The following is a 27,571-nucleotide window of genomic DNA, read 5'->3' on the forward strand; positions in this document are numbered from 1 at the left end:
CATGGGATGTGTACTCTCTGTGACCTCATGACTGGATGTGGGCTGCTTCATCCTCATGAGAACACACTCATGTAGAGGATCCAAGTATCTTTGGCTTTTCAGTTGAGTACGACCTGATTATTTTAAAAAAAAAAAAATCTTGGGCTGGAGAAATGTCTTAGTGGTTAAGGCACTTGCCTACAAAGTCTAAGGACCCAGGTTTGATTCCCCATTACCCATGTAAAACCAGGTATACCATGTGGCACATGTGTCTGTAGTTTGTTTTCAGTGGCTAGAGGCCCTGGTATACCCATTGTCTCTCTCTCTCTCTCTCTCTCTCTCTCTCTCTCTCTGCGTTTTTCTCTATATATCAAAATAAAATAAATAAATAATTTTTTTTTTTAAATCTTGGGGCTGAAGAGATTGCTCAGTGCTTGAAGATGCTTATTGTCAAAACCTGATGGTCCAGGTTTGATTCCCCAGTATCCATGTAATAAGGCCAGATGCACAAAAGGGAACATATATCTGGAGTGCTTTTCACAGTGGCAGGAGGCCCTGATGTGCCCATACTCATCCTCTCTGTGTCTGCTTCTCTTCTCTCTCTTAAATAAATAAAACTATTAAGGAAAAAAAAAAGGTGTTTTTGTTATTTTTCAAAAGTCTTTTTCTGTTTCCTTATCATCCTTATCTACAAAGAAATTTCCCAGTCTATAAAAGAAACTTTATCATGGTATTTTTAGTGATTCACAAATTAGTGCAGAGGTAGGGTGTTTATGTTGTGATTTTCTATTCTCCCATAGTAGAGAACACAGAGTTAGCTCTATTTTATGTAAGACACAAATTCACGCAGAAAAACAAACCTTCAGACTTCATTTTCTGTTGGCACAGAGTTAATGATTTGGGTTGAAAAGAAATGTGCTGTTACAGGAGTTGGTGTCATTTGAGGATGTGGCCATAGATTTCAGCTGGGAGGAGTGGCAGGACCTGGATGATGCTCAAAGGACCCTCTATCGGGATGTGACACTGGAGACTTACAGAATCTTGGTCTCTTTGGGTGAGTGAGAATTCCTGTAACTCTCAGGAACAAGTATTTTCTTCTTAGTAAATATGTGAACACTTATTAGATTAATACATTTCTGGTGTAATATTACAATCCAAGAACAACCTGTTACCTCTCTATCAAAAGGTTCAAATTGGCCCCTTCATTGCCCAGCTCCTGAAGCCATATATTTCATGTCATTCATCAAAGGACATGTGTTAACAGTTTGACCAAAGTCCTGCTACACTTTTCCACATGAACAGGGCACTGCATTCATAAACCGGAGGCAGTCGTCAAGCTAGAGCAAGGAACAGATCCATGGATGGGAGAAGAACACCCAGACCAGAGCCTTCTTGGTAAGTCACAGCAACCTGGGTAGGGAGGTCAAGAAGAGCGGGGCCAAGCTAGTGTGGTCCCTGTTCTTAGCAGAGTCCTTAGTTCCCACACCTGACAGCAGTTATTCCCGTGCATCAGATGCATTCCTTATGTAGTCTCCATAGTGGATCTACCTCCCCTCATGTGTAAAAATTTTACTTTATATATAACATAAGAGGATCATCTTCCATCCCCCCTTGTCCTGGCTGCTGCTGTTACCCCCCCCACGGTGTCATGGTATCCACTGTGGGGCATGAAGACCTCAGTCCCTGTGGGGACTATGTCTCAGGACATTCCTATCCATTCTGTGGCTCTTACACTCTTTCTTTTGCAATGTTCCATGAACCATAGGAGGCCTGTTGACAGTCTGACTTAGTGTTGAGTTCTCTGTAGTCTCTGGATTTCTGCTTTGATAGGTTTCGATTGATCACTGTGTCTGTCACCATCACCCTGGAACTGGTTGTCAGGCTAACAGTAAGAGTAATATTCATGTTGTCTCTTATTCAGTAGTTTCTCCTGGGTCATGGCAGATGTGGTAGAGGTGGGAAGTCTTGTGGTGGGTAGTCAGCTATCTTTTTATTTTATCAATGAATCTTGACTCTCCTGTATTTTCTATGTCATCTGTAAAATAAAGCAGATTCTCCAACCAAGAGTGAGAACAGCTGCCTCAGTGAGCATGCTTTCCCAGCCACCCCAATTGATTTCTTAAAATTTGTAAGATTCCAGTAACTCTGTGGGTCTTAGACATTTTTATTTTTTTTTTAAAGTTTTTATTTATTTATTTATTTGAGAGTGACAGACACAGAAAGAAAGACAGATAGAGGGAGAGAGAGAGAATGGGCGTGCCAGGGCTTCCAGCCTCTGCAAACGAACTCCAGATGCGTGTGCCCCCTTGTGCATCTGGCTAACGTGGGACCTGGGGAACTGAGCCTTGAACCAGGGTCCTTAGGCTTCACAGGCAAGCACTTAACTGCTAAGCCATCTCTCCAGCCCGACATTTTTATTTTTTATCTTTCATTTAAAAAATATTTAATCATAGTTCTTTTCCATTCTTTTATAGTCTACCTTTTTTGGAGTTTTTTTTTCTTTTTATACATTTTTTTAATTGGCAACTCCCATAAATATAGATAATAACCCATGGTAATTCCCTCCCTCCCCCCACTTTGCCCTTTGCAACTCCACTCTCCATCATACCCCTTCTCCTCTCAATCACTCTCTTTTATTTTGATGTCGTCATCATTCCTCCTATTATGATGGTCTTGTGTAGGTAGTGTCAGGCATTGTGAGGTCATGGATGTGCAGGCCATTTTGTGTCTGGAGGAGTGCGTTGTAAAGAGTCCTACCCTTCCTTTGGCTCTTAGACATTTTTATTGGATAGTTTCTCCAAATTCTCAGTTATCCCTTTCCACCATTCTAAAAGGATAATTTTTCAGGCTTTTATTAATATATTTTCTAATTCTTTTTAATATTGCTTTATTTTTAAAATACTTATTTATTTTTATTTGAGAGAGTGTGTAGGTGTGCCAGGGCCTATAGTTGCTGCAAATGACTCCAGACACATGTGCCACTTGAGATTTACATAGATACTGGGGAATTGAATCCATGCCAGTAGGCTTTGCAAGCAAGTGCCTTTAACTGCTGATCTACCTCCACAGTCCTATTTTCTAATTCTTTGAGTGCTTGTTAATTGGAAAAATCCTAGGTGTTAACATATTTGTGGCTGTGAGGATAGTAACAGAGATATTTTAAAATTTTATTTTCTTAAAAGCATGCTTTTTATTTTCAGAGAGAGCAAAATAGATGTCATGCTGACGTATTAAAGGTCACAAACAATACTTTTCCAGTTTGAGATAAAGAAAAAAAAAATGGAGCTGGGCATGGTAGTGCACGCCTTTAATCCCAGCACTCGAGAGGCAGAGGTAGGAGGATCACCATGAGTTCAAGGCCACCCTGAGAGTACACAGTGAATTCCAGGTCAGTCTGTGATAGAGTGAGACCCTACCTCAAAAAACTTAAAAAAGGAAAGAAAGAAAGAAAGGAAATGGAGTTATTTTAGGAAGGTTTCTAAGGAGAGGCACATTTGTAGACTTTCTCGTTTAGTTTAGGATAGCTTAATTTTGAGCTAACAGTTTTCCAAAGGTGACATATAGGTAGATATATATATGTAGGTAGTCATAAATAGTATAATATACTTAACTTCTAGCAACATGACTTTGGAAATCCGTAGTTTACAACTGGTATTTAAAATAAAAAGCTGCTCTGTATAAAGAATGTCACCATGGGAGCTGATAAGAAAAGAAGTCCAGAATGATTGTTGTGTACCAAGATATCAGGAGTCCTGATGCTATTTATTTCCCACTAACAGGGTGCAGTGTTTCAAAGCCTGAGGAAGTTGTTAAGCTGCAGCAAGAAGTAGAGCCATGGATGGGAAGAGAACTCCCAGACCAGAGCATTCTCAGTGAGTCATGCATTCCCAGCAGACCATGTTGTCCAGCCAGTGTGGGCCATGTTGAGTTGCTAGCAGTCCTCACAAGTTCTCAATGTAGGAGTCTCTTGGCCCTGTTCTGGTTTGAGAAGTAGAGGTCAGATTAAATCTTGGAGGATGCTATTTTTTTTTATTATGGGGAAGAAAAGACCTGACAACCCCCAAGATGCCTGTAGCCAGGAAGATATGAGCACTAAAGGAAAATAGACACAACTCCTTTTCCCAAGGACCATTTTGCTTAGGTGATAGGAAATGATCCTCTTATGTACTCTATAGTTTCTAATCCTGAAAAATGTTAACAAGACAATTAATGAGAAGAGAAATAGCACAAAATGGCCAGTTCATTAGAGACAAGAAATAGAGAGAAAGAACCAGGAAAACAAATGACTGATGAGAAGTGCTTGCTTAAAGCTAAAATGAAGCAACAGTTGTGGATTTTGACTAAATATCTCTCCAGCTGTTAAAAATGGGGAAAAAACTTGAAGAAGCAGAATAAACCATGGTTTGACAACATAAAATATGCCAAGATTATTAAAGTATCTGGTTAGGGAAAAAAGGCATAACTCAGCACTTATACTTAAAAATCTTTAGCCACAGGGATGAGAAGAGACTTCTTTACCTTTACACTAGCATCCATAAGCCATGCTTGGATGTTGTCAATGGTGTGTTTGTTTTGTTGTTATTCATTTTAGACATCCAGAATGCGGATGGTCTGATGGAGTGGTGCCAGAAAAGGCAAGACCGACATCTGTGGCACGCTGTAGTCACCAATGGCAACACTGTGGAAGGGGACACTGGATCAGGACAGGTATTCAGTATGAGCTCAGACCACGTGTCAAAGCTGACGCTGAACAATGAAGCCTTCTTAGGAATGAAGACTGAGGAGCTTATTTTGCATCAGGCTATGCTTCTCTCTGGTGTGCCTGGTGAGGTATGTGCTAAAGAGAAGCCTGGTGCCTGTCATATAGCTGGGAAGTCCTTCCGACATCTTAAGCATCCTATTCAGTGCCATGAAACTCAATGTGGGCAGCAAGATTTTGAATATAGTGAAGAAGGGACCACCTTCAACACAAAGACCATCTTCTTTACACATAAAAGAGTTTATGTGAGAGAACCTTCTTGTACATATAATGAATATATGGAAGCCCATAAGAAGTCAGCTTTCATTGTCCAAGAAATAACTCAGGTAGGGAAGAAGACTTTTGAATGCAATGTATGTGGGAACACATTCTCCATAAAGCCTGTACTCACTAAGCATCAGGAAATGCACACAGGAGAAAGCCCTACTGTCTGTAGTAAATGTGAGGAATCCTGCATTGCAAAAGTGAACTTTACCAAACATCAGAGGACACATACAGAAGAGAAGTTGTATGGATATAACAATTTTCCAAAATCCTTCCAGAAAGCAAATATCACTTTACAGCCTAGAACTCACATGAATGAGAAACCCTACAAGTGTAATGAATGTAGAAAATCATTCTATGGTAAATCAAACCTTACTGTTCACCAGAGAACTCACACAGGAGAGAAGCCCTATGAATGTAGTGAGTGTAGGAGATCTTTCAGCCACAAGGCAAACCTTAGCAGGCATCTGAGAACTCACACAGGAGAGAAGCCTTGTGAATGTAACAAATGTGGGCAGTCTTTCCATCAAAAGTCAGACCTCATTTTGCACCAGAGAACTCACAGTGGAGAGAAACCCCACGAATGTAATGACTGTAAGAAATCTTTCTGCAAGAAGTCAGACCTCACTGTTCATCAGAGAACCCACACAGGAAAAAAGCCCTATGAGTGTAGTGAATGTAGAAAAACGTTCTGTCAGAAATCAAAACTCATTGCACACCACAGAATTCACACAGGAGAGAAACCTTATGAATGTAATGAATGTGGGAAAACTTTCTACCACAAGTCAGACCTCACTGTACATCAGGGAATCCACACAGGAGAGAAACCCCATGAATGTAATGACTGCAAAAAGTCTTTCTACAAGAAGGCAGACCTCACTGTACATCAGAGAACCCACACGGGAGAGAAGCCCTATGAATGTAGTGAATGTAGAAAAACGTTCTCTCAGAAATCAAAACTCACCCTGCACCACAGGGTTCACACGGGAGAGAAGCCCTACGAGTGTGGTGAGTGTGGGAAATCGTACTACCAGAAGTCATCTCTCACTCTGCACCGGAGAACCCACACGGGAGAGAAGCCCTATGAATGCAGCCAGTGCACAAAATCTTTCTATCAAAAGTCATTTCTCACTGTCCATCGGAGGACTCACACGGGTGAGAAGCCCTATGAGTGCAATGAATGTAGGAAATCCTTTAGCCAGAAGTCACACCTTAGCAGGCATCAAAGAAGTCAGCACAAGGCAGTGAGCTTGTGAATACAGAGTGTAGGATATCTTACAACTCTTAAGTCCAAACTTAGTAGGCACTAAGAAAGAACCCTCTTAATTTAGAGAAACATTTTGTCAGAAATTCATCTCAGAGAACTTAACACAGAAAAATCCTACATAGGAGAGATTGGTTATGTGTCCTCCCAAACGTGTCTAGAGGAATATTATCACCAGTAGTGGAGATTGTTTCGGGGTCAGGCAACAGTTGACTGTGTAGTACTTCTGAATTCATCTGCCCTTAGGACTGAAGTCAGACAATTCCCAGCATGGACTTGTGAGCTATTAGTAGCAGAAGGCTTGTATGATTTTAGACAAGTATCAATTAAAGAAAGCATAAAATTTTCCACCTCTGCCCTAAAAACATCCTTTATTCTGTACATTAATGACAAATAATTACCCTGTTACATCATTGTTTGTGTTTCAGTTATTTTCTCATTACAGACAATAAATACCTGGCCAGAAATAACTTGCAGAAGAAAAGGAGTTTATTTTGGCTTAGAGTTTTGAGGAGAAGTTTTATGATAGGGAGGATATAACAGGTCTTCTCATCATACTGGCAGGCAGGAAGCAGAGGATAATCAGGAAGTGGGACCGTACTAAAAACCATAAGGCCCACCACCAGTGACCTCTTCCTCCAGCCAGGCTCCACATCTGAAAGAGTCTACACCTTTCCAAACAGCGCCACTAGCTGGAGAACAAGTGTCCTAACACGTGAGCCCATTTTAAGGGAGCATTTTTGCATTCAATCCATAACAGTATCGTGATTTGCATTGTAACAAGCAGCTCACTGTTGCTAATTCATGTTTTTAGTGTGTGTGTGTGTAATGCTTTCATGTCTGTGTTCATATGTGTGGGCATGTATGTGTGTACATGTGCACATGTTTGGTGGCCAGAGGTTAACATCAGGTGTATTGCTCTTCATCTTATCTTTTGAGATAGAATGTCACTACTCTGGCTAGACCACGGAGTCAGAAAGCCATAGGCATTCTTCTGTCTCTGCCTCCGTGGTACTGGGATTACAGGTGTACATCACATCTGCCTTTTACATGGGTGCTGAGGATCTAAACTCAGGTCCTCATGTTTATACAGCAAATACTTGAGTTACTGGGCTATTTTCTCAGCACTAATTCAGCTTTTGAATGTGGAAAGTCTTTTCTGATCGGTATTATTATCCAGTCCTTATCAGAAAATTCAACACTTGGAGACAACATGCACACTGGATGTTGGCCCGGCACTAGGAGAAAGCAAGTAGGTGGTCTTGGTACTGAGGCTGCCCCTTCCTGACATATGGATTGTCTATGAGGCAAGCCCCGCATCTTGTGTACTGTGTGTGTACGAGCTGAAGCACACTGGCCCCTGCCCATCACTCTGTACGTTGTCTGGTGGTTGGGCACCAACCCAACATCTTGCAGACTGTCTAGTTGGCCAGGTTACCACCCCCCCCCCCCGCCGACCCTCCACACAGACACCCACTGAATTGGGCTCTGATACCTGCCTTGTTCTTATTATGAAACTTATAAAAGTATGCACATTGCTGTGAGGTAAGGAAGTGTATCTCAAGCACTTTCACAACATTCTTATCTGACTCCACCAGCAGCCCACACCCAGCATCCATTCCTCTCATTGTGCTTGACAAATCCTGCCCTTATACCTCCTGTCCATCCTCTTTTCTCCAGATAGCAGAAGGCATTCAAGAGATGCTGTCTGGGTCCAGGTTTGGTTGTGCATGCCTTTAATCCCAGATCTTGGGAGGCAGAAGTAGGAGAATCATTGTCATTTTGAGGCCAAGGTCACTGAGATCCTATGTCCAAAAGAAGAAAGTGAGAGAGATATGTTGAAGTTTAGTGTTATGAGTGACAGGTGAGCCAAAGGTGGGCAGCCATACACACACATACACACACCACACACACACACATATATACACACACACACAGACACACAAAAAACAACTTGGATGTACACAGGACAAGGAGGGGAGAGATACTCTAGAATGCTCTCAGTCTGGCTTTTTCCTCTCAGGTTATCTGGTTTGTTGGAATACCTAATTTGTAGGTTTTCCTATCTTTTATCATTATGGGAGAAATGTGTGAGAGTGGGCAATGGCCAATGGGACCATAGTGGAGGAGAACACTCTTGATGGCTGAAGGGGCCAGTGGCCAGAGAGACCGTGCTGAGGTAGGCTTTATGCTATTTTCTAAAGTCTCCAGGGCACACAGTTTTGTTAGGCAATGCTTTCTTGTTCAGTGTATTGACAGGCTATTTCAGATTAGCCCTTAGGTAGGGGACAATGGTATGTCTCTTTCAGCAGAAAACCTCCTCCGATATAGTACTCCTATGATTTACCTGAAAGTTCTGAAAGTCAGGTTTCTCTGCAGAGCCTGAGATGTTATTCTTTTGGCCAAAAGTCATATAACAGAGCAGGTTAAAAAGAATTAAAGAGGGCTGGAGAGATAGCTTAGCAGTTAAGCGCTTGCCTGTGAAGCCTAAGGACCCTGGTTCAAGGCTCGTTTCCCCAGGACCCATGTTAGCCAGATGCACAAGGGGTTGCATGTGTCTGGAGTTCATTTGCAGTGGCTGGAGGCCCTGGCACACCCATTCTCTCTCTCTCTCTCTTAACTGCCTCTTTTTTAAAAAAAATTTTTATTAGCATTTTCCATGATTATAAAAAAATATCCCATGGTAATTCCCTCCCTCCCCCCTCCACACTTCCCCTTTGAAATTCCATTCTCCATCATATTACCTCCCCATCTCAATCATTGTACTTACATATATACAATATCAACCTATTAAGTACCCTCCTCCCTTCCTTTCTCTTCCCTTTATGTCTCCTTTTTAACTTACTGGCCTCTGCTACTAAGTATTTTCATTCTCACACAGAAGCCCAATCAACTGTAGCTAGGATCCACATATGAGAGAGAACATGTGGTGCTTGTATCTGCCTCTTTCTCTCTCTGTCACTCTCAACTAAATAAATAAAAAAATAAAAAATAATAATTAAAGAGCTAGGCATGGTGGCATACACCTTTAATCCAGAATCCTGGAGGCTAATGACTGAGGATTGCTGTGAGTTCAAGTCCAACCTGAGATTACATAGTAAATTCCAGATCAGCCCGGGTTACAACAAGACCCTACCTTGAAAAAAAGAAGAATTAAAGAAGTAAATAAATTACAAAATAGCCATGTTTTCCAGGAGGAAATAGTTTTCCCCTGATAGGCCTTAACAAGCCCTTGTATCTCACCTTTCTTCCATTTGTCTGCCTATAGCTATTATTTATGTGCTATTAAATCTTAAGGTAGGGCAAAATTGTGACATTTTCTTCCTCTTCCACATAGTATATTCTAAGGAGGGATAGTTGTGATCCTCTCCTTACAATTATGATTAGTGTGCTTTCAAGGACGGTTTTAAAAGGACGGATCAAGCCTCTGCCCTCCAGCTCTGTCAGCCACAGAGGTCAAAGAAATGTCTGGGGCCAAAAAAGGAAAAAAAAAAAAAAAAAGCAAGGACTGGGATCTTCTCTCCATTACCTCATAGAACCCTTGATAATTTTCCAGTTTGGAATATGAGGAGTACATTCCTTTAAGATGAACAGTCCCTATTTAGCCAAACCTAGACTTAAATAAAAGTAGCCCCTTATTTCTGTGCTCTGGTTTGTTTAGGTGGAGGTGGTGTGTAGTAAGTATGACCTCCGGACCCGGCAACAGTTAAGAGTCCTACAGTTTCATTCATTGATTGACAAGCTGCTGATTACTAGGGAGGGCCCATCTCCAGTGAGCATCTGATAGCTTACAAATGACCTGGCCAGCGAGGCTGCAGTGTCTCCAACTATTTGTGGAGATTAATCTGCTTCTCACTTCTTTTAGGTCATTGTTTTGGCTTCTTACATACTCTAATCTTGAATGTGGTAATGTGTAGACATGTTCTTTCTCCTGAGAGAACTGTAGCTTTTATTAACAGAGAGGACCCTTCTTGATCTCTTCTGGACATTCTACCCAGCTTATTTGGTTTGTTGTATAGCTGATACCTAGTGATAGCACATGCTATTAGGGAAGATTTGGAGGAGAAAGCAGCAACCCACCAAATCTCAGAGAGGTGATGTGCATGGTTCACTGCTGCCATGCAAGGAGCATTGCATACAACATCCTGGTGGATATCAAAGGAAATATCAAACTGAGGGACTGAGACTATGGCCTGGCCATTAAAGTCACAACTGGGCAGAGGCTGTTGGAGGCCTGCAGCACCCTTTCATATTGCACTCCATTGCTCTTTTTTGTTTGTTTTTCAAGGTAGTGTCTCACTCTAGTCCAGACTAACGTGGAACTCACTCTGTAGTCCCAAGCTGGCCTCAAACTCACAGTGACCCTCCTGATTCTGCCTCCAGATTAAAGGTATGTGCCAGTATGCCCAGTTCTATTGCTCTTTGAGGGCAAACATATGAGGGATTTGCAATAAACATATGGGGTCTGGGTGTGGTTCTGTACGTCATGATGAAGAGGTCCTTTCTATTCCAAGCAAATCTGTATTTGGGGATGCAGTGGCAGATACTGGCCACAAATCTTATTCCATCCAAGCTGTCTAAAGATATTGCCAACATCCCAGGCCAGCTACTAAGTGTTAACCTCAGGTCTATGGGGCACTTGTGGCTCAGACATCATGAAGAACATTCACTGGCTCTTTGCATAGAGACATTACCCAGCATCTCAAATCCTGTACTGCGGTGGCTCTGTGGATACACTGGTTAATTTTCTCATTGCTCTGACCAAATGGACAAGGAATAGCTTCAGGAAGGAAGGGATTATTTCATCTTACAGTGCCTTATATACATTCCATCCTGGTGGAGAAGGCATGGCAGTGGGAGTGGGAAGCCAGCTGGTTACATTGCATTTGCAGTCAGGAAGCAGAGGGTGAACAGGACATGGGGCTGGGCCATAAAACCTTTCAGTTCACTCATGACTCACTTTCTCCAGGAGGGTTCCATCTCCTAATGGTTCCCCAACTTTGCTAAGCAGTGCCCCCAGCTAGGGACCAACTGTCCAAGCACATGTGGCTATGGAGAACATTTCACATTCAAATTACAGCTATCAATGGTCTGTTAGGCTCATTTGCCGTATCATGATCCAGTCAAACCTCAAAGTCCCTATGGTCTTTAATAGTCACAATACTATTTAAAAGTTTGAAATTTGAAGTTTCTTCTGAGATCCAAAGTAATCTCTTTTTAAAAATTTTTATTTATTTGTGGGCATAGAGAGAATGGACATGCCAGGGCCTCCTGCCACTGCAAATGAACTCCAGATGCGTATGCCACTTTGTGCATCTGAATTTACATGGGTTATTGGGAATTGAACCCAGGCTGGTAGACTTTTCAAGCCATCACTTTAACCCCTGAGCCATCTTCCCAGCTCCAAAGCAATCTCTTAATTATGACTGCCTGTAAAAGGAAAAACAAATTACATATTTCCACCATACAATAGCACAAATAAGCATTCCTATATCAGTTACTTTCTCATTTCTGGGACAAAATATTTGGCCAGAAGTAACTTTAAGAAGGGAAAGTGTGGGGATGGAAAGATTTCTCAGTGGTTAAGATGCTTGCCTGAAAAGTCTAATGACCTGGGTTCAATTCCCTAACATCCATCCAGATGGACAAAGTGGCATATGCTTCTGGAGTTCATTTGCTATGGCTGAAGGTTCTGGCGTGCTCATTCTCATTCCTCTGTTAGATCTCTATGTCTCTCTGCTTGCAAAAAAAGACTGTTAAAGGATACTGAAGGCCTTATGTTTAGACCTAAGGAGAGAAGATTGGGGCTATGGGGATGGCTCAGTGTTTAAGCACACTTGCTTGTAAGACCTGCTGGCCTGGGTAGTATTCCCCAGTACTCATGTAAAGCCAGATGCACAAAAACCGATGCTGCCGGGCATGGAGGTGCCTGCCTTTAATCCCAGCACTTGGGAGACAGAGGTAGGAAAAGCGCCATGAGTTCAAGGCCACCCTCAGACTACACAGTGAATTCCAGGTTAGCCTGAGCTAGAGTGAGACCCTCCCTCGGGGGGAAAAAATGCTGATGCATGCATGAGGAGTTTATTGTGCAGTGGCAAGAGGCCCTGGGCACCAAGTTTAAGCAACAATCCTGGAACATCTAATAGAGGAGATTTAAAATCATTCCCAGTAACACTGAATCACAGAAATGAAGGAAAGTTGAGAAGGAAGAAACTGTCACACATTAAAGAACATTAGGAAACAGGATAGCTGCCTAGTCCAAGGAGTTCCCCTCAGAGCCTCAATGCAACCAGGAGCCAGGATTCACCTTTTTTCTGAGGCATGTTCTCATTCTAGTCCACACTGACCTGAAATCTCATTCTGTAGCCCCAGGCTGCCCTCAAACTCCAGTGATCTTACTATTTGAGCCTACTGAGTGCTGGGATTAGAGGCATGGGCCATCAACACCTGGCTTCAGCCAGGATCCTTGACTTAAAAGAGCAAAGGAAAAGAGGATTTCAGGATGAGTCACAGTGAAGCAGAGATGGTTATTGATTAGGAGAGAAGATGGAGTCTCTTTGAAGAGAGTTGGGCAAGGGACTCAGTGGCAGTTGTATCAGTGACTTTGGGGATTTGGGAGTTACATTGGTTAAAAAGGAGGTGATCTATGGTTAAGGCTGAGAGAAGAGAATGTGTTGGTTTTCCTTTCTGGGGATCAAACCCGAGGCTCTTTCTATTTTTAAAATTATTTATTTATTTGTAAGCAGAAAGAGACAGAACAGAGATAAGGAGAGACAGACAGACAGACAGATGGAAAAAGAAAATGGTTATGTCATGACCTCCAGCCACTGCAAACAGACTCCAGATACATGTGCCACTTTGTGCATCTGCCTTTATATGGGTACTGGAAAACTGAACTCATGTCAGTAGGTTTGCAGGCTGAGCCATTTTTACAGTCTCTCTCTCTCTTTCTCTGTCTTTTGAAGCAGGGTCTCACTCTAGCCCAGGTTGACCTGGAATTCACTATGTAGTCTCAGGGTGGCCTTGAACTCACAGAGCTCCTCCTAACTCTGCTTCCCCAGTGCTGGGATTAAAGGCGTGTGCCACCATGCCCGGCCCTCTTTCTGTTTTTAAATCTAGAGTTTTCTGGGGCTGGAGAGATGGCTCAACAGTTAAGGCACTTGCCTGTAAAGCCTAATAACACAGGTTCAGTTCCCCAGTACCCACATAAAGCAAGATGCACAAAGTGGCGCATGCATCGAGAGTTCATTTGCAGTGGCTAAAGGGCTTCTCTCTCTCTCTTTCTGCTTGTAAATAAACAAATTAAAATATTTTTAAATGCTGCGCGTGGTGGCATATGCCTTTAATCCCAGCACTTGGGAAACAAGAGTTAGGAGGATCTCCAAGAGTTCAAGGCCACCCTGAGACTACATAGTGAATTCCAGGTCAGCCTGGGCTAGAGTGAGACCTTACCTCATAAAAACAAAATAAATAAATAAAATGAAAAAATAAAAAAATTAAAAACTAGAGTATTCTAAAGACATTAGCTCATCGTAACTCACATCTTGATTCTGTCTCAAGACCTTCATTGTTACAGCTGTCATGGCTGAGACCTGAGCATGTCCCTTCAGGGATCCAGTTCTGCCCTCCAGAGAGAAACCCTTCAGGGATCCAGTTCTGCCCTCCAGAGAGAAACTTCTTTTGGCCTTTCACAGGAAGGTGCTAGCCTGCTTTAGGCAGTGGCTGGGGCTGCTGGTTTCCAGACATGTGTATAAAATGTGGAGTTCATCACTCTCATCCATCTGAGATAGAAGCCAGCAATTGTCCTCAAACCCACCAGGGCGCTGATGTCCGGAGTGGAGAGAGGGACAGTGTGACAATTTTTCTTGCTGTGACAAACTGCCTGAGAAAACCCCTTTGCAGAGGGAGTGGTTGCTTTGTCTCACAGTTTCAGAGACTTTGGTCTGGGGTCTGCTGGCTCCATTGTCCTTAGGCAAGGCAGAAACAGCATGACACAGGGTACAGCAGAGGAAAGCTGCTCCTCTCCTGGTGGCCAGGAGGCAGAGAGATGGGATGTGTGGGACCCAGAAACCCTTCAAGCACTGGGGAGGTTTCTCGGCGGTTTAATGTATTTGCTTGCAAAGCCCTACAGCCTAGGTTCACGTCCCAGTACTCACACAAAGCCAGTTGTACAAAGTGGTAATGTGCCTGGAGTTTGTTTGCAGCTGCAGAGACCCAGTGTACCCGTATTCTTTCTCTTTCTTCCCTCTCTTAAATAAATAAATAATATTTTTAAAAAGACTCCTGTGGTAGTTTGAATGTATATCCCTGATAGGCTCAGTTGTTCTATTAAAATTGACTTTGCAGCTTCAACCCCTAGCAGCAGAGTCCTGCTCCCGGGCTGTGTGTCACCAGGCGTGGATCTGAACTCCAGCCTGAAGGTCTGCACAGAGGTTTTGAGCTCTGGCGGTGCTGGCTTGTGGTGCGGGATGCTTGCTGGTGTGTCTGCTTGCATGTGTGAGTGGGATCCAGCTTCTTTTGGCATTCGATGGAACTTCCCCTGGATCTGTAAGCTTAAAGTAAATCCCTTCCCCTCATAAATTCTGTCTGGGTTGGATGTTCATCCCAACAATACCCTTCAAGCCATGCCCCAGAGACCTACTTCTTCCAGCCAGACCCCATCTCTTCATGGCCAGTCAGCAGGAATGCACCAGTGAGTGAGCTCACTAATGAGGGAGCCACCCTGCCATCCAATCCTCTGTCATTAATTAGCACTGGGGGTTGAGAGGATACTTTATATCCAAACCTGACAGTCACCTTCCATGGGAGCCAGTCTGGGAAGTAACTGTATGGGTGAATCCCTGAAGGCTGTGTGTGGACAAGCTTGAGAATCAGAAACTCCAGGTGAAGAGGTGTCAACCCTGAAATGCCACATTGAGACACTCTACTAGCTCCTCACAATTAAGTCAGAAACCCCCTCAGACTTCCATGGGAGGAAGGAATCTAGTTGTTATGAAGCAACAAAGAGGTCTGTTCTTAGCAAGGTCTGTTTGAAACAATCCTATCAGACAGTCAGGAGAATCTGAATGGCAGGGTGGAGCTGTTAAGACAGATGGTCATACCAATGCTGCAAGGGTTTTGCAGCAGAGCCCATGTCCACACTGAGGCCCTTTTACTCATTCATCCTGAAAATCCCCAACATGCATGGCCTTTCTTCGTAAGAGAAACAGAAAATGCCTGCAGGGAGTTCACTTCTGTAATTACTGGAAAATAAATCAAGGCCAAGGATAATATTTTCTATCACACCTGGGATGTATAGAGTAAAGAGATTCTATTATTTTGTTATTTTAAGAAACAATTGCCTTGCTGGCACACTACCATACATTTCCAGGCAAATGCTAGGAAAACAGTCAAGAGCAAGGGCAGCTCTGTGTACAAAGGTGAGTGACAGCCTCTTTGTGTTTCTGCGCACTTTATGAAAACCACAGAGCAGGAGTGTCACCCACTGGCTAAGGGTCAGGACCCCATCACCCATAGGAGGGAGACAGATCAGCAGGGCACCTGCTATAGCCCAAATAAACAGTGGTGTTGTTTCTGGAAGTGTCTGCATCCCCTACACAGCAGAAACACATCCACAGTCCCTCCCTCTGATGACACACAATGGTACTTTTCATAGTATTTGTCACAGGACACAATCTGATTGCACATGGACTCCCCATTTTCTCAGCTTTGCATGTTTCTAGGAAAAAAAAAACACCTCTAAGGTATGGAGAGATGGCTCAGGTAAGAGCACTTCCTGTGCAAGCATGAGGGCCTCAGGAGGCTTGAGAGACTACTTGAGTTTAATCCCCAAGACCCACATAACCAGCTGGGTATGGTCACTTGAGTCATATCCCTGATTCCATAGGGAAGCAGAGACCTAAGAACCTCTGAGGTTCACGAAAAGCAAGCTCTGGAATCAGTAAGAGACTCCAGCTATGGAGAGGAACAGCCAGCATTTTGCTCTGGTCACCCCAGGTGAGTGAACACTGCTGTGGACAAGGGCACGAGGCATCACATGAACAGATATGTGTACATACAGCGCAGGCGTGCACACATGCGCGCGCACACACACACGCACACACACTCACACTCACATACACAATAGCACCCTCCAAAATGCTGGGTTTCATGAGCAAGCAAAAGGAGGGACGATGCTGTGCAGACAACAAGCCATCTGCTCTGAGTGACCAAAGATCAAATGTGGCTGCTTCACAGCAACCCTGAGCTACATGGCAGCAGTGGTGACAGGAACATCCTTGTCAAATAGATGGTGATGGAAAGGGAGTGTAATACTGGCAAGGTAACCAGAAAACTCAGGTGGGTGGCCCACAAGGTCTGGCCCACAGGCTTCAGCTGGCCCTGCTCCAACTCTGCCCTCATGGATCATTTCAGGTTTTCACTGCCATCACTTCTTCTAATATGTATTTTAGCTGCCCATGTGGCACAGGCCTTTCATCCCAGCACTTTGGAGACTGAGGCAGGAGGATCATAAGTCTGAGGTCAACCTGGGCCATAAAGCAAGACTGTGTCTCAGAAAACACTATTTCTGAGAGAGAGAGGGAGAGAATCGTGCACCAGTGCCTCTATCCACTGCAATCGAACTCCAGATGCATGTGACACCTGTGTGCATGCATAATCTTATGCATATGCATTGCCTTGTGTGTCTGGCTTACATGAATTCTGGGGAGTCAAACCTGGGTCCTTAGGCGTCATAGGCCAGTGCCTTAACCACTAAGCCATGTCTCCAGCCCAGAAAACTCTTTTAAACTACACTTCTATTCAACTATAACTTTTTTTGTTTTTTGTTCTTTGAGGTAGAGTCTAGGCCTACCTGGAACTCACTTTGCCTTCTCATGCTAGCCTTGAACTCACATCTATCACCCTACCTCAGTCTCCTGAGTGCTGGAATTGAAGGCATGCACTAACATGCCTGGCTCAATTGTAACTTATTTAGGTAGGACATATCACAGTAATTGGTAAATAAACATCTAATAATGTCCTGCCAGGTAACATCTCGTGTCATAATTTGTTTCTTTGACAGTAAACTAGAAGAATACTTAACTTTCACCACACATATTTACAACATAGCATAGAACCCAAGCAATTCACTTAATTTTCTACTTTTGCAGAGAACGGTTCTTACTAATAAGCCAAAGTGAGCGCACAATTGATTTAAATGTTAAAGGCCACTTTGTTTGCTTAATGTCTCTGACTCAACACAAGAGGCTCAAGATTCTGAAACAAAATTCTTAATCATAATTCAGTTTCTGTTCATGTTGATTAAGCTAAGATATCGTCTTATTTTCCTAAATTCTTCAATCACAGCTGTCCTGTGCCATCTGAATAGCAGACCTGTTGGTGGTGCCTGGGAGGACTCAAAATGAACATGCAACACACACAATAGGCTTAGGAGGGCCAGGGCCCCACCGGAGGGAAGGCCAGTCCTGTCCTGACTTGACTTGGAGCTTCTGTTGAGAGTTTCAGGAAGTAAAAGCTACGGGAAGTCTAGAAGAGTCTAGACATAAAACGGATCAGGAGTTCGCATCGGCTCAGATCACTAGTTGTTGACAAGTTTATCAGGAAAACTTTGGAGAAGCTGGTGAGCTCCTTGTGTCCTAGGGACTTTACCCAAGGCCCACAGTTTTCCATGTCCCCAGGCTTAGCCCATGCAAAGATGAATTAACCTGTTACAAAGTAGCTTGATATCCACACAGAACCTCACATACCACTGGTGCGGTCACTATGGCAATCAGTGAGGGGGGTTCTCAAAACACTAAAAGTAGAACTACCGCATGATCTACCACTCCTGAGTACAGGCGTGCCTGAAGCCCTGTAGGTCCGGGTGCTACAGAGATGGCTCAATGTGCGTGTTTATTGCTGCTCTATTCACAATAGTCAAGATACGGAACCAGCTCCAGATGCCCATCAGCAGACAAATGAATTTTTTAAATGTGGTACATATACATAACAGGGTTTTACTCAGCCATAAAGAATGAGATTATGGCTGTTGAAGAAAAAAATGGATGGAACTGCAATCTGATCCTGGTATGGTGGTTGGTTAAGCTCAGCCCCAAACTTGACCTCATGACTTGTTAGCTCAGACCGCATTCAGAACCTATAACTGACCCAAATTTGTGCCACAGGGTGGGCTTTCCCCGCCCTCACCTCCCTCATGGCAAGAGCTCTCTGTACTTCCTTCTCTTTCCTCTCTTAATCTAACAAAATCTTTAAACCTTCAAAAGAAAATGGAGGAAACTGAAGATTGCTGTGTTAAGCCAGACTCAGCAAGACAAGTATAACATGTTTTCTCTTTTCTGCTGAATCTAGATTTTTTAAAAGACATGGAAGTAGAAGGAGCCTCTGTGTGAGGAGGCGGCACACAAACAGTGAGTGGGGTGAACACGATCAAAGCATACTGTGTACCTGGTGGGAGGAAATGTTACAATGAGACCCATTGTTCATACAAATAATAAAAGCTAGTCCTTTTAAAAGAGATGTCCCCCACTTAGGTTCCAGGAATTGTCAGGTTTGAATTAGCATGTTTGGCTGGGAGAAGGCTTGGGTTGAAACCTCTTCTTCTGGCATTTGCGACAGCCTTGTGTCCTTTGTGCAGTATTGGCACTGGGAAGACCAGCGACAGTCCCCAGGGGGTCATCCAGGCTGCATTTGATCCCCAAATGAGCAATCTGTGCCAAATGAAAACAAAGTGTACAGCAAGTCCAAGAGAACTATAGCAAGCCTTTGTTCTTGGGGCTTTTATTTCCCTGTTTTACTGTATGCTGACTCTACTAGACTACAACTTAACATGGGAAAATTGCCAAACTTGTCAAGACAGCTGTTTGTGTTAGGCACCATCCAAAGGCAAGGTCAGTGGCAGAAGCAGACTGAAAGAACAAATTCACTTGACGAGACTCAGGCTGATGTTGCCTTTTCAAATACTGGCTTCTGAGGACAGGACTGACAGTACATGGTCCCCACAACCATCTCCTCTTGTCCCCATGACCCACGTCCCACTGGTGAGCACTGGTGAAGTGTCAAAATGCACAGGATTCACTCACACAATGCCACACTAAATCTCACAGGTGCCCACTGAGTGCCTTTTCCATTATTGTTGGATTGGTTACAAGAAGTAAAAGATACAAGCCGCTGACACCATGCCACCACTGCAAGTCCCATAAAAGCAGAGTGCCCTGCAGTCAACTCACAGGGGCTGAAGAAACGGAGGGGAGGTTGGCCCTAGGATGAACGTGCTGCTTCTCACTCTCGTCCTGGGCCTGGCCCATGCTGACCAGCTCTCCAGTATAGAAGGGACACTGGGCCACCAGTACCAGGTACCATGATGAAGGCATGATTCTGCCCTGCATGTGGGCTCTCTGCACGCAGGGGTACGTGTAGGTGGTGGGGCTGGAATTTGAGGCCTACCTCAACTTCCTCAGTGGCAGCTACTAGGGCATCAGAATCTAGATGGGGCTCAGCAGCATGAAGCTGAGCATTCTCTTGCATAGGCTCAGGCTTGGCTCTACAGTTCTGGTCTCTGAGCAAAGTAATCCAGAGACTCCTCGTCAGAAAGCCTGGTTCATTCCTCTCTGTTTTCATAAGAACACACAGGATTTGTGCTAACCTGTCTTGCTGAATGTTTCCCCAGCAGAAAACTCGGTGGAACACCATCTACCTGACGGCCAACAGGGAGGAAATGATAGCGGAGAATGGACCACTGAGAATTTACCTTCGTGACATAGATTGGCTGCTCAATGGTGACCTCAATGTCACCTTTTACATCAGGTGGGTCTCAGAATCAAGAGCAGAAGGCGCTCAAGGAAGAGATGTATTCCTGCAGTCTGTGGGTATCCACAAGGGAGTGTGTCCTGCTGATTTCATTCTAGACAAAGACAGTGCAGCCTGAGGGACATGACATGCCAAAATGCTAAATGGAAGGCCAGGTGTAGTGGCACATGCCTTTAATCCCAGCACTCAGGAGGTCAAGGTGGAAGGATTTCAGTGAATTTGAGGACACCCTGAGACTACAGAGTGAATTCCAGGTCAGCCTGGGCTGGAGCAAGACCCTACCTCAAAAAATAAACTTAAAAAATGCTAAATGCAAGACTTCCTACTTTGGTCTCCCAAGTGCTGGTATTAAAGGCATGTACCACCATGCCTGGATTGAAAATTTTTTAAAAAATAATTTTGACTTATTTGCAAGCAGAGAGAGATAGAAGAGAAACAGAAAATGGGCATCCCAGGACATTTAGTGACTGCAAACAAATTCCAGATATATGCATCACTTTGTGCATCTGGCTTTACATGGGTAATAGGGAATCAAACTCATGTCATTAGGCTCTGAAGGCAAGTACCACTGAACTATCTCTCCAGCCCCTTGAAAAAAATTTAAATATTTATTTATTTATTTGCAAGCAGAAGGAGACAGAAGAGAAGAGAGATAGAGAGAGAGAATGGGTGTACCAGGGCCTCTTACCGCTGCAAATGAACTCAGATGCATGTGCTACGCTGTGCATCTAACTTTATGTGGGTCTTGGTGAACTGCATGCTGTTTCATTAGGCTTTGTAGCAAGTGCACTAACCACTGAGTAATCTCTCCAGACCAAGAACAAGTTTTAATGGAAACAACTAACACCAATGCAAAGCTAAGAGTCCTTATTCCTCAGTTTCTTGGACTTCCTCCCCACTCTGGAAGAAGCTACCTTTATCTCCATTTGCCCATTTATTTCACAATTCCTTTATTGATATAAATAAATTAATGCTGCATTTGGCATTAATTTGGGGCAAATTCTAACATATGCCTAGGTTTCCTTATTAACTAATGAGTTAAATTGAATATTTAATATGTATTTAAATGTTATGCTTAAGAATAGGCCAGGAATGATGGCATACATCTTTAATACCAGCACTTGTGAGGTGGAGGTAAAAGTATCACTGTGAGTTCAAGGCCACCCCGAGACTGCTTAGTGAATGCCAGGTCAGTCTGGACTGGAATCCTACCTCGAAAAAAAAAAACAAAAAACAAAAAAGAAGTCATATTATTTACTCTTCATAAAACCCAAAACTACAAACACCACAAATATCTGTTAACTTAAAATGTATGAAAAAATGGTGGCTTTTAATTTTTTTGACTCGTGTGTGTGTGTTGGGGGGGACACGTATGACACAGTATACATGTCAAGATCAGTGGACAACTTTGAAGTGTCTGTTGTACACCTTTCTTTCTTTCTCTCTTTCTTTTTGTTTTTAGAGTTAGGGTCTCACTCTGGCCCAGGCTGACCTGGAATTCACTATGTAGTCTCAGGGTAGCCTCGAACTCATGGTGATCCTGCCTCCCGAGTGCTGGGATTAAAGGCGTGCACCACCACGCCCGGCTGTGATAGACTTTCTTTGAGATAGGGTCTCTTGCTACCGCAAACCCACTGTCAGCCTGAAAAGGAATGTATGACTTGCTGGCCCACAAGCTTCTGATTCTCCTAGTTCTGCCTCCCCCTGTTGTTGGCTCATTGAGATCACCAGTGCATGCACCCTTTTGCATCCAGCTTTATGTGTGTGCTAGGGGATTGAACCTGGGCCAGCTAGCTTCACTAGCAAGCACCTTTAACCACTGAGCTATTTCCCCAGCCCCTAAGTGATGGTACCTTATAGACTGGCCTATAAACACAGCAATGAAAACTGGGAAATTAATGCTTGATATGTTGACACGAATGACAATCACAGACAATACTGAGTGGAGAAGTTGACAAATACATGATTTCATACTGCACCCTTCCATTTGTATAAATCAACAGCAGACAAATCAACTTGTGGGGAGAGATCAGAATGGCAATTGATTTTGGTGTGCTTTTAACACATTTGGAAAAGTTTCCTGACCTTATGAAAATGTTCCACTTTTTTTTTTTTTCACTCCAGCCTAGACTGACCTGGAATTCATTATGTAGTCTCAGGGTGGCCTTGAACTCATGGTGATCCTCCTACCTCTGTCTCCTGAGTGCTGGGATTAAGGGTGTGTGCCATGAGAATGCTCCATTTTTACCTAATCATAGTTTTCCTTAGTCTTCACGCATGTCAACAGAATCTTTCTAGTCACAAACTGGCATACTTTAGTGTTTGTTATGTCCCCATCAAGATAAGGCATCAAAACCACCCACCCTGGCCAGTCATGTCTAGATGTCTAGGGCAAGCATGGTACTTTCTCTTCATGTATATGTTTCCAGAGATCAAAAAATTCTTATGAAGTTATAGTGGTTAATCTTTTTTTTTCTTTTCTTTGTTTCCTTTTTTTTTTTTTTTTTTTTTTGAGGTAGGGTCTCATTCTAGTCCAGGCTGACCTAGCTCTCAATCTGTTGTCTTGGGCTGGCCTTGAACTCACAGTGAGCCTCCTAACTCTGCCTCCTGAGTGCTGGGAGTAAAGGTCTGCACCATCACACCTAGCTGGTATGGTTAATCTTGATGACAACTTGATTGGCTGGAGAAGCCCCTGGGAGAAAGCACACTTGTGAGTGTGTCTGTGAGTGTGTTACCAGGCAGGACTGACTAAGGGGACTCACTCAGAACATGGGCAGGGGATCTGGGGACTCAGATGGAACAAAGAGGGGTATCTATCTGTCATTCAGTCTCCTTGGCTACCATTGAGGTGAGCTGCTTTGCTCTGTCATACACTCCTTATCATAACAGACTAACAGCTCTTAAACCATGAGCCAAAATGAACCTCTCCTCCTCCACACATTGCAACTGTTGGGTACTTTGTCACAATGATGGAAAACTAACACAGAAGCAAAAGAAAATAAGTAGAAGGGCTGGAGATGAGGCTCAGTAGTGGAAGATGCTTGCAAAGCCTGATGGCCTTGGCTCAGTTCTCCAGTACCCACATAAAGCCAGATGCACAAAGTGCTGTATGTGTCTGGAGTTCAGTGGCAAAAAGGCCCTGGCATGCCCATACTCACTTTCTCTCTCAAATAAATAAATAAAAATATTAAAAGAAAATAAGTAGATTGCCTGTCCTATAAAATGCCACTTGTAAATATTTATTATTTATTTGTTTATTTTGTTTTTTTCCAGGTAGGATCTCACTCTAGTCCAGGCTGGCCTGGAATTAGACTCAGGCTGGCCTTGAACTCGCAGGAATCCTTCCACTTCAGCCTCCCAAGTGCTGGGATTAAAGGCATGTGCCACCATACCTGGATAAATATTTTTTTGTCATTAAAAGGTTTATTCATTTAAAAATCCAACAATAAAGAAGAATTGCCCAAAGTCACACATACACTGAGCCAGTTACCAAGATTAGGATAAGAATGAAGGTCCTTGATCAATGGATAAATATTTTAATTAATGAATCCCGTGACTTTTTCACTAATTCACAATCTCTTCATTTTCAAGGGTTAACTGCACCTGCAGGAGGTTTCGTGTCCATGCTGTTAGAAGCGAGGAAGTGTGGTTCAGCATGCACTGTGAGTGTGGCAGAGCTAGCACCCTGCAAAGAAGTCGTCCCCCCCACCCCGTTCCCACTGTCCCAGCCCCAGAGCCAGAGTCACATAGTCACGACCACACACTGGTACAGCCATACGGTCGCAGAGTCACAGCCACACAGCAACACTTCCAGTCACACAGTAGCACAGCCGCTCTCACACAGCCAGTCACACAGTCATAGCCACATAGTCATGCAGTCACAGTCACACAGGAACACAGTCATAGTCACACAGCCACATTCCTAGCCACACAGTCATAAAGTCACAACCACACAGTAATAATTATAAAGTCACAGTGACATAGTGATGAAGTCACAGTCACACAGGAACAGTCACAGCCACATAATCATCCAGGCACAGTCACATTCACACAGAAAACCACAGTCACAGTTACAGTCACACAGTCACACCCACACAATCACAGTCTTTCTCTTACACACCCAGTTGTCTGTGCCGCTGGCTCCCTCACAGTCAATCAGATTCTCACTTTCATATAAGAACGGAGTACCACTAATGTCGGTGGGACTGTGTGTTTTTAAAACATACAGGACATGTTTCTGTATTATATTCCACTGTGATATGAGGAAAGAGCAGAGCAATATAATATGAAAAGCTGTAACTGGTTTATCAACAGGGCTACGAGCAATGTTAAGACCTTTCAGAGTAACTTAGTGAGTCCTTGTCTCAAAACAAAGCAAAGGTGCTGGAGAGATTGCTCAGTGGTTAGGGCACTTGCCTGCAAAGCCAAAGGATCTAGGTTTGATTTCCCCAGTACTTAAGTAAAGCCAGATGCACAAGGTGGCACATGAGTATGTAGTTCATTTGCAGTGGCTGGGAGGCACTGATGCACCCATTTTCTCTATCAAATAAATAAATAATAAATAAATAAATTTTTCAAAAACAAAGCAAAAAAGAACAACAACAAAAAATAAATGAATGGAAAGGATTTCAATAGCTATTAACTATTTTGTTCTGTGGCTGGATCTTGTTAAGTTGTTCAGGCTGGAAATCCTTCCGTCTCAGCCTTCTGAGTGTGGGGACACCAGCATGTGCCTCTGCCCACCGCATTCCTCAATGTTAATTTTTTTGTAAATATTTTATTTTTATTTATTTATTTGAGAGAGGGAAAGAGACAGAGAGAGAGAGAGAGAGAGAGAGAGAGAGAGAGAGAAAGAGAATGGGCACACCAGGACTTCTAGTCACTGCAAAGGAACTCCAGATGCATGCACTGCCTTGTGCATCTGGCTTACATGGGTACTAGGGAATCAAACTGAGGTCCTTTGGCCTTGCAGGCAAGCGCCTTAACTGCTAAGCCATCTCTCCAGCCCTCAATGTTAGTTTTTATGCCTCACGTATACAGGGAATTCTCAAACACAATGTGCTTTGAGCCACAGTGATGTTTCACCCCTTGTAACACAGGGCAAACTTAAAGAACTATAGTGTCTAGTTCACAGTCTGCCAAAAAAAAAAAAAAAAGTCCTGGAGGACATAACTGGTTAGAACAGCACAAGTATTTTTCCAGGAAAGTGCTGGCCTTCAGAAACTGGAGGACAGCAAACACTCTTTCTTCAATTCTGCTGGAAGTGGACTGCAAGGGATGTGGGTGTCCTTACTGCCTGGGCTCACTGTCCATCAGAAGCTGAGATGAGTGGGGACTATTTTTTCACTATCACAAAAATGATTCCAAGGGCGGGAGAGATGACTCAGCATTTAAGGTGTCTGCAAAACCTAATGACCCGGGTTTGTCCCCAGTGCCCACGTAAAGCCAGATGCACAAAGTAGTGCATGTATTTGGCATTCGTGTGCAGTGGCTAGAGGCCCTGGCATGCCCGTTCTCTCTCTCTCTCTTTCTCTCTCCCGTCTTGCAAGTGAATAAATAAATAATTTAAAAAAGATTCCAAGCTGGGCGTGGTGGTGCATGCCTTTAATCCCAGCACTCAGGAGGCAGAGGTAGAAGGAGCACTGTGAGTTGAAGGCTAGTCTGGGAGAACAGAGTAAGTGCCAGGCAGCCTGGACTACAGTGAGACCTTACCTCAAGAAGCAAAAAAAAAAAAAAAAGAAAGAAAAATGATTCCCTCTGGCACTAAGGCAAGCCTATCTCTTCTACCCCCAGACTCAGGGAAGTGCTACTTCTACATCAAGCAGATCATGAGCGCACATATGATTTATCTTGTCAACATAAGTGAAGATGCTGATGTGACCTTCATGATGCTGGCCTTCGGTAGGTGTGGAGTAAGGGTCACACTGGGGTTTCTCCCAGCTGCTGTGATCACGATGGGCACACTATTGGTGTCTGCTCTGTCAAGAGATATGGGCACAGCCTCTGAACCTCTGTGTTTCTGTGATTATAAATTCTTCCATTCTCCCAACCCTGCATAATCCTCCCTAAAGTAGCCCAGGCTACCCTTGAACTCACAGCAATCCTCTGCCTCAGCTTCCCAAGAACTGGAGGAAAATATATGATAGGAGAAAAGCATTCTGGAGAACTGAAATATATGCCCATTCAAACCCTGCACCAGAATGTTTACAGCATTAATTCTATTCATAAAGTCTGAAAGTACCTGAATGCCCTTGATGGACTGGATGGATAAGCAAAGACCCTACACCCATGAAAGGGAATGTCACTCAGAAATGAGATGTAATTCTTCCCGTCCCTGGGTGTATCTTGGATGTGTCATACCAAAAGAAAGGAGGAACACAGCTCCCCTTATATGACCATCTAGAAAAGTAAAACTCCTGGGAAGGTGCTAATCCCCAGCTGCCAGGATTCAAGACAGTGTGTAGCCATGCCAGCACATAGGAACTGTGTCAGGAATGGAGCTCACACCTCCTTGTTCTTCTGTGTGGTACTGGTTGGTTTGGGTTTATTAAAACTTGTAGAAATGAGCCAGGCATAGCGGTGCACACCTTTAATCCTACCATTGGGAGGCAGGGGCAGGAGGATAGCCATGAGTTTGAGGCTAGCCTGAGGCTACATAGTGAATTCAGGTCAGCCTGGGCTACAGCAAGATCCCATCTCAAATAAAAGGGCTGGAGGGATGGCTTAGTGGTTACGGTGTTTGCCTGCAAAGCCAAAGGACCCAGGTTCGATTCCCCAGGACCCACGTTAGCCAGATACACAAGGAGGTGCACATGTCTGGACTTCATTTGCTGTGGCTTTAGGCCCTGGTGCACCCATTCTCTCTTTCTCTTCCTCTTTCTTTGTCAAATAAATAAATAAATAACTAAATAAATAAAACATTTTTAAAAACTTGCAAAAATAGGGGCTGGAGAGATTACTCAATTGTTAAGGTGCTTGCTTGTAAAGCCTAACAACCCTAGTTTGATTCCCCAGTACCCACATAAAGTTAAATGCATAGAATGGCACATGCACCTTGAAGTTACCCATTCTCTCTCTCAAATCAATAAATAATTTAAAAAGTCCTTGTAGAAAAGAAGTTGCATAGGAAGAGCCCCTGCCCGGAATGCACAGAGAGGAGCGGAGGGCTCTAGCACAGTGGTAAAGCACTTGCCCAGCATGTGGGAGGCCCTAGGTTCCATCCTCACTACTGCCAATTTGGAAAAGGAAACCCTTTAGAAATGTACACTCAGTGAATGAACTTTTTTATCTAAGTTAAAAATGAATGGTTAAAAGAAAATTTAAAACCCCTGAGGATGACCTAATGTGTACTATTCAGCATCTCCCAGCTGTCTCCCGAGTTTCCTCAAATCAAAGGTGATAATTTTTATGTTTTGTTTTTCAAAGTATGATCTCACTCTATCCCAGGCTGACCTGGAATTCACTACGTAGTCTCAGGGTGGCCTTGAACTCATGGTGAT

At 43.5% G+C, this 27,571-nt stretch overlaps 1 protein-coding gene across 8 annotated transcripts in view; it reads left to right on the forward strand.

Annotated features, from left to right (window-relative positions):
• Positions 1-27,571, forward strand: part of LOC101596083 (zinc finger protein 717-like) — a 51,401-nt gene that overhangs the window by 17,013 nt on the left and 6,817 nt on the right. For 3 of the 8 annotated variants that reach the window (XM_045133889.1, XM_045133892.1, XM_045133890.1), the window contains 4 exons: positions 907-1,033; positions 1,282-1,374; positions 3,759-3,851; positions 4,571-6,679. In XM_045133889.1, coding sequence (XP_044989824.1) covers positions 907-1,033; positions 1,282-1,374; positions 3,759-3,851; positions 4,571-6,258 — 2,001 coding nt within the window. In that variant the 3' untranslated portion in view covers positions 6,259-6,679. Of the gene's footprint in view, positions 1-890; positions 1,034-1,165; positions 1,375-3,758; positions 3,852-4,570; positions 6,680-19,932; positions 20,070-23,663; positions 23,735-25,865; positions 25,974-27,571 lie in introns of those variants that run through there. The other 5 variants (XM_045133895.1, XM_045133896.1, XM_045133894.1 and 2 more) reach the window with 5 other exon arrangements.

This window comes from Jaculus jaculus, chromosome 14, assembly GCF_020740685.1.
Source record: "Jaculus jaculus isolate mJacJac1 chromosome 14, mJacJac1.mat.Y.cur, whole genome shotgun sequence".
NCBI lineage: Eukaryota > Metazoa > Chordata > Mammalia > Rodentia > Dipodidae > Jaculus > Jaculus jaculus.